This window comes from Dermacentor variabilis, chromosome 2, assembly GCF_050947875.1.
Source record: "Dermacentor variabilis isolate Ectoservices chromosome 2, ASM5094787v1, whole genome shotgun sequence".
NCBI classification, from domain to species: domain Eukaryota; kingdom Metazoa; phylum Arthropoda; class Arachnida; order Ixodida; family Ixodidae; genus Dermacentor; species Dermacentor variabilis.
Genome location: NC_134569.1, coordinates 5,617,369 through 5,632,081, shown reverse-complemented (window position 1 = coordinate 5,632,081; position 14,713 = coordinate 5,617,369). Strand labels below are relative to the sequence as shown.

The 14,713-nt window shown below is 45.9% G+C and overlaps 1 protein-coding gene across 2 annotated transcripts; it reads right to left on the bottom strand.

Annotated features, from left to right (window-relative positions):
• Window positions 1–11,276: 11,276 nt before the first annotated feature.
• Window positions 11,277–13,870, bottom strand: LOC142571303 (uncharacterized). Of its 2 annotated transcripts, XM_075679555.1 has the most exons (9): window positions 13,625–13,870; window positions 13,171–13,348; window positions 12,861–12,893; window positions 12,716–12,775; window positions 12,591–12,629; window positions 11,983–12,030; window positions 11,877–11,918; window positions 11,748–11,786; window positions 11,277–11,661 (listed from the first exon to the last, which is right to left on the bottom strand). In XM_075679555.1, the coding sequence occupies exons 1-9, from the start codon at window positions 13,752–13,754 to the stop codon at window positions 11,523–11,525; spliced, it is 708 nt and encodes a 235-aa protein (XP_075535670.1). In that variant the 5' UTR covers window positions 13,755–13,870; the 3' UTR covers window positions 11,277–11,522. The 2 variants fall into 2 exon arrangements, with proteins under 2 accessions (XP_075535670.1, XP_075535671.1); XM_075679556.1 differs by lacking the exon at window positions 12,591–12,629.
• Between the last annotated feature and the right edge of the window lie 843 nt (window positions 13,871–14,713).

Sequence of the window (14,713 nt, the reverse complement as noted above, 5' to 3'; positions counted from 1 at the left end):
AAATAAGTACGAAGTTTACAAAACCCGTAATTTAGCATTAATAACTAATATCGCATCTCTAGAAGTGTATCCTTTGGAGCATCTCAATCAGACAAATTTGACGTATGAATTTATGACGTATGTGAAGTCCTAAAGGTACGGACACACTGGCGGTAAGACACGCGCGGCACGCCGCCAGTGGCAAGAACGCCGCGCGGCAGAGAGGCCACATCGGTTGTGCGCGCGGCGGCCGCGCGGAGTCACGTGACAACGCTGATCTCGCCTTGTCTCGAACTGCGCGAGCATAGGCGCGATATCGCGGTTGTCGCGCGCTTTTTCCTTGCTCGGTTAGCAGACGCCAGCTCCTCGTCCCTCGTCATCTAACGCGCTGATCGCGTTGATCCCTGCAATGGCAGATGCAGACTACGATGTTCTGACGACGATGAGCGTTTTGGTCATCGTGTGTTCTCTGCTGTTGCGACGGTGGCGCGCTCAAAAGGCACGCAGACGAAGGTTTTGGGGGCACGCCTGCTGCGTGCGTCTATTTGTCGTACAAAAATCCCTCACGTGACCTGATCCTAGGTGCCTAGGGACAGCATCGTTTAGGGATTTTTGAGAAGGTGCGATGCTGGCGCCGAGCGACGCCGTGTCGTGTTCGTCCTCGGCGTGATCGTTCTCTGGACCGCGAATTGTTCAACATTGCTCATGTGATCGTGCGTGCGTTGCTTGTGTGGTGGTTGTAGGTTCTGTGTTACTTGGCGGAAAGCCGTGAGTAGTGGCGGTGCGGCAGTGCGGCTTTGGCCTCGGTGAGCTCTGGAACTACAGAATCTGCGTTGTGTGACCCGTGCTATCTTGTGAACCCGGCGGTGGTGACAATTGAAATATCGAAGTGGCCTAGCGCCTCGGCAAGAAGTTCTGCGAACCGCGATGTGGCGTCGCTGTGTCCGACTTTGCTTAACGGACATCGAGGGATGTGCTGCTCGTTGCAAGTCATGTAAATGCAACTGCGTCGACCGCCCACTGTTCAGCGCTGAATGTGTGTTTGGTGCGCTGTGCTTGAAACGAGTGGTGCAGCCTGGCAGCGGGGGTGGCGGAGGAGCAGAGTGGCTTAGGGTTTGCGCGTTCACAGACATGTGCTCCCGTCTTGGTCTCATTAGCGGCTATCGCGGGACTGCGGTGTGCTAGCTCCTTGCCTAGTATAAGGTTTACGACGCTAACACACAGCATGTTCACGTTTTTCCGCGCTATATGTCATTTGCATGACGGCCGAGTTGAAAACGAGACATATGTCTGTGTTATTTGCATTTGTGTGTTGTAAATTACTTTCTATTGTGGAAGTTCTGGGAGTCTTATTACGCAAAGAGTGCGAACGTAAACATAAACACATGTGTGTCTGAAATTTTGAGTTACCCATAATACCTTTTACGACTGATAAGTGGCCTACACGGCCTGTGTGAATCAGCTACCGTATGTTGCGACGCTCTTTCGTGTGGTAGAATGATGCATGGTGCGCGTTTATTTCTGTACTGTTGTAAAAACCATTTGTTTATTCACTCAATACAAATGTTCAGCTTAATCGCCGCAGTACATTTTCGTTACGCGGTGAAGCATACTAAATGTGGGAGGAGGCCGCTATCAGCCAGCATAGTATGTCCACTTAGGCGATCTGAGAGGAGGCGGGTGCGCGAGTGTATAATTAAAGAACTATTATTACGTTCAGTGGCAGTGGAGATCATTAACTGTAGCACCAAAGTATTGGAGCACTACCAGAACAAAGGCATGTAGTATGCTCATCTCAATTCTTGTGCTTATGCCAGTCTTCTTTTTTACAGCAATAGCTGCTATGGGCGAACGCCCCTGGTTGTTCTGATGTTACTGGTGTTGTCACTGGAATTCCCGAATTTCTTGCTAGAATATTGCAAATAAAGTTCTCATTGTGCTGCGAGGATTCGAACATATGATCAAAAGAGTAGCAGTCCACAATTCTACATTTCAGCCACTCTGCTGAAGGTTCAGTCGCGGTGAATACTGATCCCGGAGAGCGTGATCTAGCCAACAGGTGCCATGATTGGCTAACGCCTGCTCAATGTCTGCGTACTGTATATAGAGCTGGCATCCACACCTTCAAGTTCTTACACATCACCTTCCCACTTGTGAAGGCAGTCCTATGTTAAATTTTCTTCTTACATGTGATGACAATGATTGGGTGCACCTGCTTCATTAATCTTCTTCTAGTACTTGGCTTCTCAGATTTACTGGATGGAGCTGTGGGTGTCTTGTTTTCCTCAAGCAAAGCACAAGACCTAGCAATGGCTAGCCCAAATATAGATTTGAGAAAACCAAAACGAATTCAGCAGTAAGAAGCTAAAGGGTTGTGTTGGTGTAGATCAGTGGCTAAGTCCGGATATGAAAGAGGAGGAAGAAAAGCAGAGTCTTTCCACGTTAACACTGTGAGGCACAACTCCCACAAATAAATACGACTCTTACTTATTTTACTTTTTTAAGGAGATTACCGACTTGCATTGGCAAGTGTTCACTTCAACAAACACTGCATGAAGTAAGCCTCCTGCGCATATTTCACCAGCTGCTGCATCATTGTTTCCCATTATGAGTGAAACTGCAATGTTCTTTATGCTACAAGTTGCCCAATTTTGTGTTTCGCAGTAAAATGTTAGCAGTGCTATTAAGGCACTTAAATCTCATGAATTGTAGTAGAGAGAAAAAAAAGTAAGAAAACAGTGGCTTTTTGGCGTAGACTATGCATACACCTGGTGCTCTTATGGTCATTTTTTTCCTATCCGCTAAACCATTCTAAACAAGAAAAGTTTATACACAATTAGTTTATACAGACACCACAACTTGCATTTTAAGGCGTGTTTTCTGTGTTTGTTGCTTTTTCTTTATGGGTAGGGCATGTCAACATTTTTTACACCATGTCAAGTATGTGGTGCTTGGATGGAGTCTTGCCCTTTCATTCTGTACAATATGATGTCGGTTTTTTGTGTCCAAGTCCATTTTACAACGCGATTGTAGCATTTTGCTAAGTTTTGCCTCTGTCACCCAAGCTTGAAAGATTGCTACCCACTGCTAGTGGCATGATACGTGTGACATTTCTTTTTCAATAAAAGGAAGTCCCACTTATCCTGTGCACTGGTTGTCTTTTGTCTCTTTGAATTGCAATTTGTTGCCTATATTTACTCTTTTGTTGCATTTCAGATTAGGAATGGCTATCATAATTGACATCTAACCATATTGCACACGAGCGGGTGATATGTAATAGCAATATATGGCCACCATAAATATAATAGAAGTTAATAATTCAAGAATAGTGCCTTTGCATGGTGGTGCAGCCATGAATTGTGGCTATAAGGTACCAGCGCTGTAGGTAGCAGTGCTTGTGCAGAATATAGTTCAACTCTACTACTTCTAAACATCATTGTTTTTACCTGCATTTGCATAGCTCCAGTTTCTGTGAACAACACACATCTGGTGGAAGACTGGTTTGCACCTGCAGTTGGGTCCAATGAATAGCCAAATTTCTGCCCATTTTCATGTTATTAGCATATTAGTAAAGGCAGTCGTTTTTATAGTAGCCTGTTTGGCCAGTGTAGAAGCCGCTGCAGGGTGTCAGGATCTCATACACATCTTCAGCTTTGCAGGGGACACAGCATCTGGCACATAGTTTGTCACAGGCCATGTATTCGGGGCAAGTTGAGTTTACTCACTAGCAAAGGAAGAACCAAGCTTGTTGGATATGAAGTAAACCACCTGTACGCTCAGTGGCCTTCATCTCCTGTGACACGTGGTTATAGCGACCCTTGTTTTAAGCACTTCTTGTCGAGCAGCGGTCGTTTGATTTTGAAACACTCAGGATAGCTTTCAGCAAGCTGGACAGGAATAACACTGAAAAACCAGCAGATGTTAATTCTCGCACTTATCATGCGAAGCTTCGTACAGTATGATGAGGGCGTAAATAAATGAGGGTGTTCCTCAAGGCCTTGTAGCACATGTCACGAGTTTGGAGCAACATGATGTATAGCACTTTTTTGATTGCATGCTATAGGTTTAGCAGGTGTGGCCATGGTTGAAGTGCAGTGCAAGGTCAAGAAAACATATCTATGAGCAGCACCCTGGTAAAGGAGACTCTGGGAAAACTAGTGGGAAGCCTGTTGAACATCTGGTTGACCCACTTGCTGGCTCCATCAGGCAAAGTATGATAAAGAGAAGGAAGTCATCAACACATCAGAAGGTTTTTACATATAAACACTGTGCTAAGGTCATAACATGCCAACAAGTCTTAGTGCGCAGGCTATGCATAACCAACTACATATGCCTTCTGTTCGGGCATTGCTCATTGTAACTAACAAGGATGGAGTGGACAAAAAAAGAACAGCAGCTCCATTAATTTGGTTTCACTGGTATCAACAGTGTTTTGTAAGTGTGCATTGCCATACTCCCCAATGCCTTCTTGGGTGACATCAGCAAGGACCAGCTTGAAGCAAGAGGTAATAGACGTCTTTACAAGCTAAAAATGCATGCATGCATGGAAAGCACACTGTGTTCAAAAAGTAGGCACTTCACAGGGGCACTGGAGAAGGAACAGGTTATTAACAGTGGGCAAAGACAAGCTACTAAACACCCAACACTGTTGCCATGTAACGACCTCTGAAACAATCCCTCTTAATGAGGAAATCATCTTTGTGTATCCATAAAGAGGGCAGATGGGCAAAGCCCCTTCAGTAATGCTGCCAGCTTCAAAAGCCCATTTTGCACATCTTGAATGCTTCCTTCTTAAGACTTTGCTGGGTGCAAGCATTCTACTGTCCAAAAGCTGTCATTGAGAGCACTGTTGGTTTGGTGGCAATAAAGTTCAGAAGCGACTGCAACAAACCTCCCTTCCTAGTTGGCCTGGATGCTCACCGTGCTTATGAAGCGGCACCATGAGGCAAGCAAGGTGAACTGATGCCTCCAAGCCCTTGTTCGTTTATCACACTGTTCTGTTAGTAACGACCACGAGAGTTGAAACCAACAAGCTCAAGTTCTCCACTCGCATGGTTACTGCGGAGGATCCATAAAAAGCACAAAAACAGAAAACTCAAGGGAAAGGATAAAGCACCATTTAACACTTAGTATTGCTACAGCCCACCCACTTCTTTTATTTTGTCTGGTCGTGCTACATCTTTTTACTATAGATAGGCATGAACTTAGGTGATGTTCCCAATCAGTGTCCAATTTTTATATACACTATCTGCTCGTTCAAAGAGGTTCGAAACACTGCAATGGAAGCTTCAAGTAGAAAAGGTGCCAGGAAGAAAAAAAGAAAGCTGTGCTGCAACCATCTCGGCAACATCTTGTCCCTTTAATAAAAATTGTGCTTCCATATTAACTTGAGCACTCCAGTTTAGAGTAAAGTACCAGTGCACTTATGAACAATGAATCAATTCTCAAAGAGCATGTGCAGTCCAGCCAAAAGCAGGGGCAAGAATCCGCATTACGCTCCTGCATTGAAGGTGAATAACACGTACCATAATGGCGAATGTGCTTTAGTAAGCTTCCCTGCAATATGAATTTGTAATGTACAAAGAATTCTCAATGAAGCTTACCACGAGCACAGATGCACTTGCAAATTACATCACAATTGAAGATAATGAGCAAACCTATGTGCCCTTTCCACTCTTAGTATGCTTTACTGCACGATGCTTATTTACACCCCTGTATTGCGGTGTAGCAAGCTACAAAAGAAACTTTGCATAATTACGCTTTTTAGGATTATCTTTCTCGCAATACACTAATATTTCGCGGTGAAGCCTAAGCAATGTACTGCGGTGAAGGATACTTAAAGTGAAAAGGGGCAAGAGTTCTTTAATCATACACTCGGGAACCCTCCGCCTCTCAGGTCGCCTAAGTGGACATACTATGCTGGCTGATAGCGGCCCCCTCCCACATTTAGTATGCTTCACCGCGTAACTAAAATGTACTGCGGCGAAGAAGCCGTACATTTGTATTGAGTGAATAAAGAAATGGTTTTTACAACAGTACAGAAATAAACGCGCACCATGCATCATTCTACCTCACGAAAGAGCGTCGCAACATACGGTAGCTGATTCGCACAGGCCGTGTAGCCCACTTATCAGTCGTAAAGGGTATTATGGGTAATTCGAAATTTCAGACACACATGTGTTTATGTTTACGTTCGCACTCCTTGCGTAATAAGACTCCCAGAACTTCCACAATAGAAAGTAATTTACAACACACAAATGCAAATAACACAGACATATGTCTCGTTTTTGGGCCGTTATGCAAACGACGTATAGTGCGGAAAAACGTGAACATGCTGTGTGTTAGCGTCGTAAACCTTATACTAGGCAAGGAGCTAGCACACCACAGTCCCGCGACAGCCGCTAATGAGACCAAGACGGAAGCACATGTCTGTGAACACGCAAACGGAGCCCTTAAGCCACTCTGCTCCTCAGCCACCCCCGCTGCACGGCTGCACCACTCGTTTCAAGCACAGCACACCAAACACACATTCAGCGCTGAACAGTGGGCTGTCGACGCAGTTGCATTTACATGACTTGCAGCGAGCAGCACATTCCTCGATGTCCGTTAAGCAAAGTCGGACACGGCGACGCCACATCGTGGTTCGCTGAACTTCGCTGCCGAGGCGCTAGGCCACTTCGATATTTCAATCGTCACCACCGCCGGGTTCTCTAGAAAGCACGGTTCACACAACGCAGATTCTGTACTGCCAGAGTTCACCGAGGCCAAAGCCGCACTGCCGCACCACCACTACTCACGTCTTTCCACCAAGTAACACAGAACCTACAACCAACACACAAGCAACGCACTACAATCACATGAGCAACGTTGAACAACGCGCGGTCCAGAGAACGATCAGGCCGAGGACGAACACGCCACGGTGTCGCTCGGCGCCAGCATCGCGCCTTCTCAAAAATCCCTAAACAATGCTGCCCCTAAGCACCTAGGATCAGGTCACATGAAGGATTTTTGTACGACAATTAGACGCACGCACCCCTGCTGGCTCTACCGAGCCGTTGAGGGGCAAGCGAATGCTTTGCTTCCCCGGCTGCGCGCCCGAGATGAAGGCTTCTTCCGAGAGTGAGTCATTACAACCTTTTTAACGCGACAGCGTTAAGGAGCTCGTGTCCAGTGGCGTAGCAACAGGGGGGGCCGGGGGGCCGTGGGCCCCGGGTTCACGGGGCCAGCAAGGGGGTGGGGGGGGGTGTCATATACATCTGAAGACACCCGAAAATTGTCGATATCCTCGCCTTCCTCGACTACACCCGGGGGGGGGGGGGGTTGACAGAAGAGCTAAGGGCCCCGGGTGCCAGACGACCTAGCTACGCCACTGCTCGTGTCGCAGAAAAGCCGGTGTCGTCGGCGTCAGTGTCGGCTTCGTGGGCGTGAGCAATAAATCCCGGCAGGCACTTCATGAATTAAAAACAACCAGGTTCGACGGAGTGTGAGACGGAGACGCTACCATTCAGCCACGAGTTCGATGCTTCAATGCGGTACAAAAGCGCCTCTAGTGAATGCGGTGTTGCCTTAGAAACGAGCCGTAGAAAGTTATACTGCAGTGTATATCGGTAATTATGAACATGTAACTTACAGAAGTCGCAGTTACACGAGTAGCGAAGTGCGTTTCCGCAACATTTCTTCTGCGCTTTCCGCACACGCAGAGCCATCTTGCGGCAAACACAGAAGACCCCCTCCTCTTAATGTACGGCGCTGCCTCGACAGAAGGCGCGCCACGCGCGCATTGGGGCTGTGCGGGGGCCGGTGCGAGGCGCGTCGCGTCTCGGACTCCCTCTCCCCTGACGACGCTTCGCCTTGCTCCCTCACGGGTTGCATAATCACGCGTCCTTCCTTTCTTTAGATCACTATCTGTCTATCTCTCTACCCGTGCCGATCACAACGTTTGGCTGGCGTGCATCGTTTCCCCCTCCGAGACACCGAGTTCTTTGGTTCGTTCTGCCTGCTCACGCGCACGTTTCGTTGCCGCGCCGAACGCTGCGCTGCTCGACGCTCACCGCGTCCGATGCGGGGCGCCTCGTAAGTGATCGCTGCGCCGTAGCCCATTGTCTTACACCCCTTGGCAGGTCGACGGGAACGCTGTCGCGTTCCACTCTTGAAGGCGAAGCTTAAGCGTCCTCCAATTTTTAAACGCGTAGTGTGCCGTGTGTGTGACGTGATAGTGATGTTGTCTTTGATTCTTGATTGTAGCTTCCTTCGAATGCCGCCGAGCTCGTTCGACACACTGCTTCACCTAGTTCGGCCTGTGATTGAGCGGCAGGACACTCCGTTCAGGCGGTCGATATCCGCACACGATCGACTTGCCATGACAGTAAGGTAAGTCCGAAAGTCCGTGACCCGGTAGTGTCCTGTCACAGTGCCTGATCAGCAGTCCCTCGGAAAATATTGTGTAAAACATACCACATGAGCACTGTGATGCAACTCACCCCCTCTCCTCCTCATTTATCCTTTGAGACGTATGTGATGAGAATACGCTTTTCAGATTTCTCGCAAACGGCGACACAATGAGAAGTTTGTCGTTCAACTACCTGACAGGACGATCAATGGCTGGAATGATCGTAAGATAAACTTGTGCTGCATTATGGGAAATACTTCAGCCAATCTATGTAAGATTTCCACAAACAGCAGAAGAATGGAAAAAAGTAAGTGCACTGCAGTCCGTTTCGTTACTGCGGAGAGGGTTTATAGTGTTGACAAGCGTCCAGCTTGCCTTTCTTTACCTCATTTATTATGCTACTGACTTTCCCCAATGCACCCTGCGTACCGACTTTTCAAATGTGTTGAACTCCGGCATCTCATAACGCATAAGACAACTAAAGGTTGCCTTATGCGTTACTACGCTATTGTTTTGTCACAATCTCATATTATGTTGCCTCCCGATCACTCTTTCAGATTGCCACAGACATGCTTGTCGATTGGAATTTTCCCAACTGCATTGGATGTATTGATGGATAGCATGTGAGCAACGAATGTCCTGCAAATTCAGGGTCACGAAACTTGAATTACAAGAAGTCATTCAGCACAGTCCTCATGGCAACATGCGATGCACATTACAGGTACGGTGCATTCATGGCAAAACAAAACTTTTGTTAAACTACTCGTTAATGGTGCATTTTTCTTGTGAATCATGAAAGCAGTGTATTATATTTATTGAAAGAGAGTGCTATAGTATGCACTGAAAGAAAAGGGGACAGTTCAATGGTGTAAGTTCATGACGAATTAACGAGCATAGCGTAGACAGGTGTATGATTACAATGGCTTGCTCACGCAGGTTGACAGTAAACATACTTGGTTCTGCACAAGTAGCAGCAGAAGTTAAGATGGTAATCTGAGTTGTGATTGTGTGTGGCATGTATATTTAGTCAAACTATAATGCAGCGCAGATATCACTTTACGAGACTTGAACGCAGTAGTCACTTCGGGAGGAGCAAGGTGGAAGTCATGTGCTACATCAGATGCTAAATGGGCTACACAGAAACTTCTTGCGTTATTTCAGATTTATGTATCTGGGCGTTGGCCACTATGGGGGAGAAAGTGTTGGAGGAGTTTTCTTAAGAACGAAGTTGATGCGCATATTGGGCGAGCGCAGATTTGGGATCCCCCAGCAGCAACAGTTGGCTCAGCGGGACTGATACCATACTTGATGGTGGGCGACGAGGCCTTTCCATTGAAGCCTTACCTCATGCGGCCTTATCCTCGACGTGGCAAGTTGCTTCAATTACTTTTAACGCTGACCTGTTCCTCTGATTGCCGACATGAAATATCAATGCAGCTGTACCGTGTTACTCCTGCCACTGTTTTCCATAGCAGATACAGTATCTGCAATGCATGCATACGGTATAAATTGTCAAACAATTTATAGAAAAAATTTACAAATGCAGTCTAGCCTGCATGCATGTACATAGCAAGTCTTACAAGGAAATATTGTTTCTGCATGGAAAAAGAAATGGTGCAGAGGACTAAATTTCGTGTATGCAGGGCAATATGAGTGTATTAAAATACTTTTATTACTGATAATTTACATGTTAGGTTGCATTTTGTGTGAAAGCAATAGTATGATGCAGTAATAAAATGTAATTCTGACATACAAGGTTTAATTGCATGATTGCAAGCAAATGCATGAGCACTTTTAACCTATTTTTCTGACAGGATAATATCCTGAAAATCACAAGTTGTGCAATGCAGCCAAAGGTGACCCTATGTAGCATTTCTTTGGCACAACTTAAGCATGCAAAAAATGAATAAAAACCCGTATATTATCAGTTTATGTAGCATTTCAAATTGGCTGCACTGGAAAGAGGCACCCAGAGGACATTAGATGTAGGAACAGTTTTTTTTCTTTTCAAGTTGTATTCAGCGGGTGCGCACAGCTGCCAATTATTTCAATGATTTGAAATTAATGCTATTGCATTTTTCATCTAATTATGTACATGTATGCTGTAATTTTAATGCCCTGACCTTTTGTTTTTTCTAGCTCTTCATGTCTACAGGGTCAGCCAGTACAGCGAGTACTTGAAGAGGGCAGTGTTCAATTACTGGCTGAGTCGTGCAAGGAGGCTCATAGAAAACAGTTTTGGTATCCTAGCTAGTAGGTGGCGAATACTGAAGAGACCTTTTCGAGCGTCAGAAGAAACCACTGAGAACATTGTAAGGGCATGCGTGGCGCTCCACAATTTTCTGATGAAAGATTCGGTGTTCTCAAGGACAACGTACAGCCCTCCTGGATTTGTTGACCATGAAGACTGGGAGGGAAATGTCACAAATGGTGCATGGAGGAACGACAGTAGTGCCCTTCCTGGATGGACAGACCAGGGGTACCACTCTGCTCAGTAATTATTATTTCCATGAAGGCATGAAATCACTAATAGTTTGCATTTCCTGTTTTATTTACATTAAAGCAATTGAAGCTCATCAATAACAAACAGCGAAACCTTCAAAATATTTCATTTAACTTTATCATTTAACACATGACATAAGATCTTGTTCATTAGAGTTTGCGTTAAGAGTTCTAACAGTGCAAAAATACATGCGTAGTGCATGTTTTCAACAAAGTCAGTGGATACAGCTAACGACGAGGAGTAAAACACACCCATTAGAACTGTGACCTCAGTCAGACAGGCAGAATAAGCTCAAGGAAAAGGTCGAACATCTCGCGCTTTTCTCTGTTACAGGGCTGCATAGGAAGTAAGGGATAGACTGGCATCCTACTTCATGAGTGACGGCCAGGTGCCATGGTAGGAAAGTGTCGTGACCCGTGCAGGACGGCAGGCAATTTCCGATAACAGGCTACTACTTGTCAGCATGCACAAACACTATCATGTCAAAAGAAAGCCGAAATTGCTTGCTTTCATAGAAAAATATTATCGATTGCTTGCACTTTACATTTCATTTATTCATACTGCTCCATTTCGGCTTCATACAGCAGCTTGTGGATTTTGAATGTTATCTCGCATCTTTTTTTTTGTGTGGTAGCATCCTCAGATTAGCAGCTATCCAGTTTGCTGCCTCTTGACTGTCATCTGTCGGTGCAGGCATTTCATTTTATTTAGTTCTAACAGCGTAGCTGAGCAGCTGCCCAAGACATCTTTCACCGCTTCGTCGAAGCTGTCAGACTGCCTTCTTTTGGTCCTGCGTATAGTTATATCAGCACAATGTTTTCTTGCAATCACTGATTATCATTCAAATACTGCAGGAAATGTGAACCATGCCAGTACCGAGAGGAAGGTCCATTGGATGCTCGCCTTTTGGCAGACCTGCAGGACAGGCCACATTATTACACTCAAGAAATGCACTGGAAAAGTATGTCTGCTTCCAATCAAAGAAAGTGCGCACAGCTTTCTTACCCTGGATCTGGGGCAGCGGCTCCTGCTTGTGAAGTTGACAACCTGCCTCAAAAAAATGTTTGTTATGGCGTCATATTCCGACACAAGAAAGTGAACACTAACTTACCCTGAAGAGACAGCAGCAGATGTCGCACCTTCTGGTGTGCTGGGGAGCCTATAGAAAAATAAAAATGCTGCCATTTATGCCGTGCAAAAAACATGTTGTCTACTTGCAATTCTGTGAAAAGGAGCAAGACACATCACACTCATCTAGTACCCGAAATCTTGGTTTCACACCTTGTTGCAGTTTTTGGACGTGCAAACTGCACGTCCAAAAACTGCAACAGGACACATTAGGACACTTAAACGTTTTTCCCAGCACATTGCAATGCAGTGCTGACTGTGTGATTCACTTGAAACTGCACACCAGTGGCGAATCATGACAGCAACTAAGCCAAGATCTTTTATGCACATAAAACTAATCCATTCCTATGGGAGTGCAGCATAACAGTGCATAATAGAGAGGACCCACTCTTATACTTGAAAGGCTTGTGGAAAGGGTGTATTGATATGGAACCTGTGATGCACCACAGCTAGGAAAACTGAAAATCACCCCCCACCTCAAATCGTCTTCATCAGTAAAGTCATTGGGGCTGTCAGAGTACCTGCATTATATAATGACATAGGAAGTTACTACTATTGGTGGATAATGACACCACAATTAGTACAGCTTACATTTCTTGAAAAAGCGTAGCAGCCGGGCTTGATATACAGCTGCACAGGTGAATGAAATGACAATGTTGTACATAAACTGTTTCACTGCAGTAACCGTTATGGTAAGCAAACAATGAGGTGCACACCTGGCCACCAGTCTCGGACTGGAAGGGCTGTTGGATGACAGTGGAGATGGCAGAATGGAGCTGCATAACACAGATGCATAACAAGTTAAATCACTTGAAGCTTTATACACTGAAGTTACACTTATGGAAACAAGACTTAACGTACACGTCCTCTTCTGGGGGCACATTTGATGAAGACCTGAAATGTAAAATTTGAGGTGTTTTGATGCAATCCCTGCAGATTTCTCGCCAGGAAAATGGTAATGAGAATTACAATAGCGAAGCTACCAGCGCAGCTGAAAGGAATAAATTCTTAAAAACACAGACGCTTGGGCAGTCAAAGCAGGTAAAAAGGTATTAAACACGAAGAAAGCGGCTTAAGAAAGAGTGGTAGGACAGGTGACAGTAGTGAAGTTATCAATGCCAGGCTTGAGTTGGCGCAGATGACTATGCAACTAAGTTGCGTTTTTTTTTACCTTTCCACATAATGCGGTGTGTTCCTCAGCATGCCATCCACGATGTCGAAAAGTGTCCACTTCGTGTGGACCTTTCCGGCCTCTTCTGCGGCGCCACTTTTCCGGGCCCCCTCCGACGCCGACGCAATTTTAAGCCAACGATCCTTCACATCTTTAAATTTTGCGGCTGCTTGCGGTCCTACAGAAATGCCACTGTTTATCACCAAGAAAGGTTGCAAAATGAAAAGATGAGCAATTTGTTTGAGTGCTCTAGCGGCACTGTACGAAGCGCGCAGCCTGATACGACATGTGAACCGCTCAGGCAAAATCACCATGCCCGAAGGAAACCGAGATTCCACGTCGTTTGCCCCGCAGCACACCGCTAGAGCACTCTAAACAAGTGTGCTCACCCGCGCACATTCCTACCGACGTGAACATTTAGCGGAAGCTCAGATAAAGAATGAAAACAACTCACCAGTCAGATCGAATGTTCTGCCGATGATCGCCCACAGGTTCATTTTGGCGTCCTTATCTTTGTACTCCGGGTAAGTTTTATCGTACAAAAAGGGGAACAAGCGAACAGTCTCCAGAAATTGTTCCATCATGTTCTCGCGGCTGAAATTAATTTTGCAACGTGGATGCACACGAGCACGTGGATGCACATAAGGCACTAGCGCTGTTTGTCGCGGCAGGCTCGGAGCGCTCGGTCGTCGATCGTGGTTCCGCCGCCGCCGCTGGAAGTTAACTTCGGCAGTAGCCAAGAGGTGGCGCTTAGGAAAAAGCCCGGACGTCTCTCATTGGTTCGCGGCACGCGGCAAGCCGCCGAAAATGGCCCCTCGAGCCATCCTCTGCGCGGCAGACCAAACCGCTTCCGCGGCAGGTTTCGCGGCACGCGGCGTGCCACGCGCGTTTTGACGCCAGTGTGTCCGTACCTTTGCAATGCTTATAAATGTTTTGCGAATTGCACATTCAGGAGTCAGTGGTGTATTTCAGGGTGGCTTATGATATATCATCTTCGTCCGCATTAAATGAAATATTAAGTGCAGCTTAGAGAATTGCGATAGAATCTTTAGTTGCTGAGGTGCAGGGTTGTATACTTCAGGTATTGTTTCTTGAATTATTGCATTTTTATTTTAGAAAAAGTGGAAGTTAAATAAAAATTCGCTTTCTGAAATCTCATTTTAACTGTTTCTTTTGAGTTCAACATAACTCATTAATTTCGGTGCAGTGATTGCCGGAAGAAATGATTGCTCATCTCCCATGTAGGAGCTAAAGCTTCCCTTTAGGTTCGATTCAGAATGCTGTTGCTGAAAGAAGGAAGACCGGTAGCGTAATTACAGTATGGCGGCCGCACATCGATGGGGGCGAAATGCGAAAACCTCTGCGTACTTAGATTTAGGTGTATGTTAAAGCACCCCAGGTGGCCGAAATGTTCCGGAGTCCCCACTATTGCCTGCCTCATAATCAGACGGTGGTTTTGGAAGGTAAAACTTCCTATTTTTTATTTACAGAATCTGCAGCAATTTACAGTAATTGTCAAAGACAATTCTACCGCAGGCTAGTC

Coding starts and splice junctions, on each gene's coding strand:
- LOC142571303 (XM_075679555.1), bottom strand. CDS start 13,754: ATGATGGAACAATTTCTGGAGACTGTTCGCTTGTTCCCCTTTTTGTAC. Junction 11,787..11,876: donor GCCGCTGCCCCAGATCCAGG/GTAAGAAAGCTG, acceptor CCTGTCCTGCAG/GTCTGCCAAAAGGCGAGCAT. Junction 11,662..11,747: donor TCCAATGGACCTTCCTCTCG/GTACTGGCATGG, acceptor AACTATACGCAG/GACCAAAAGAAGGCAGTCTG.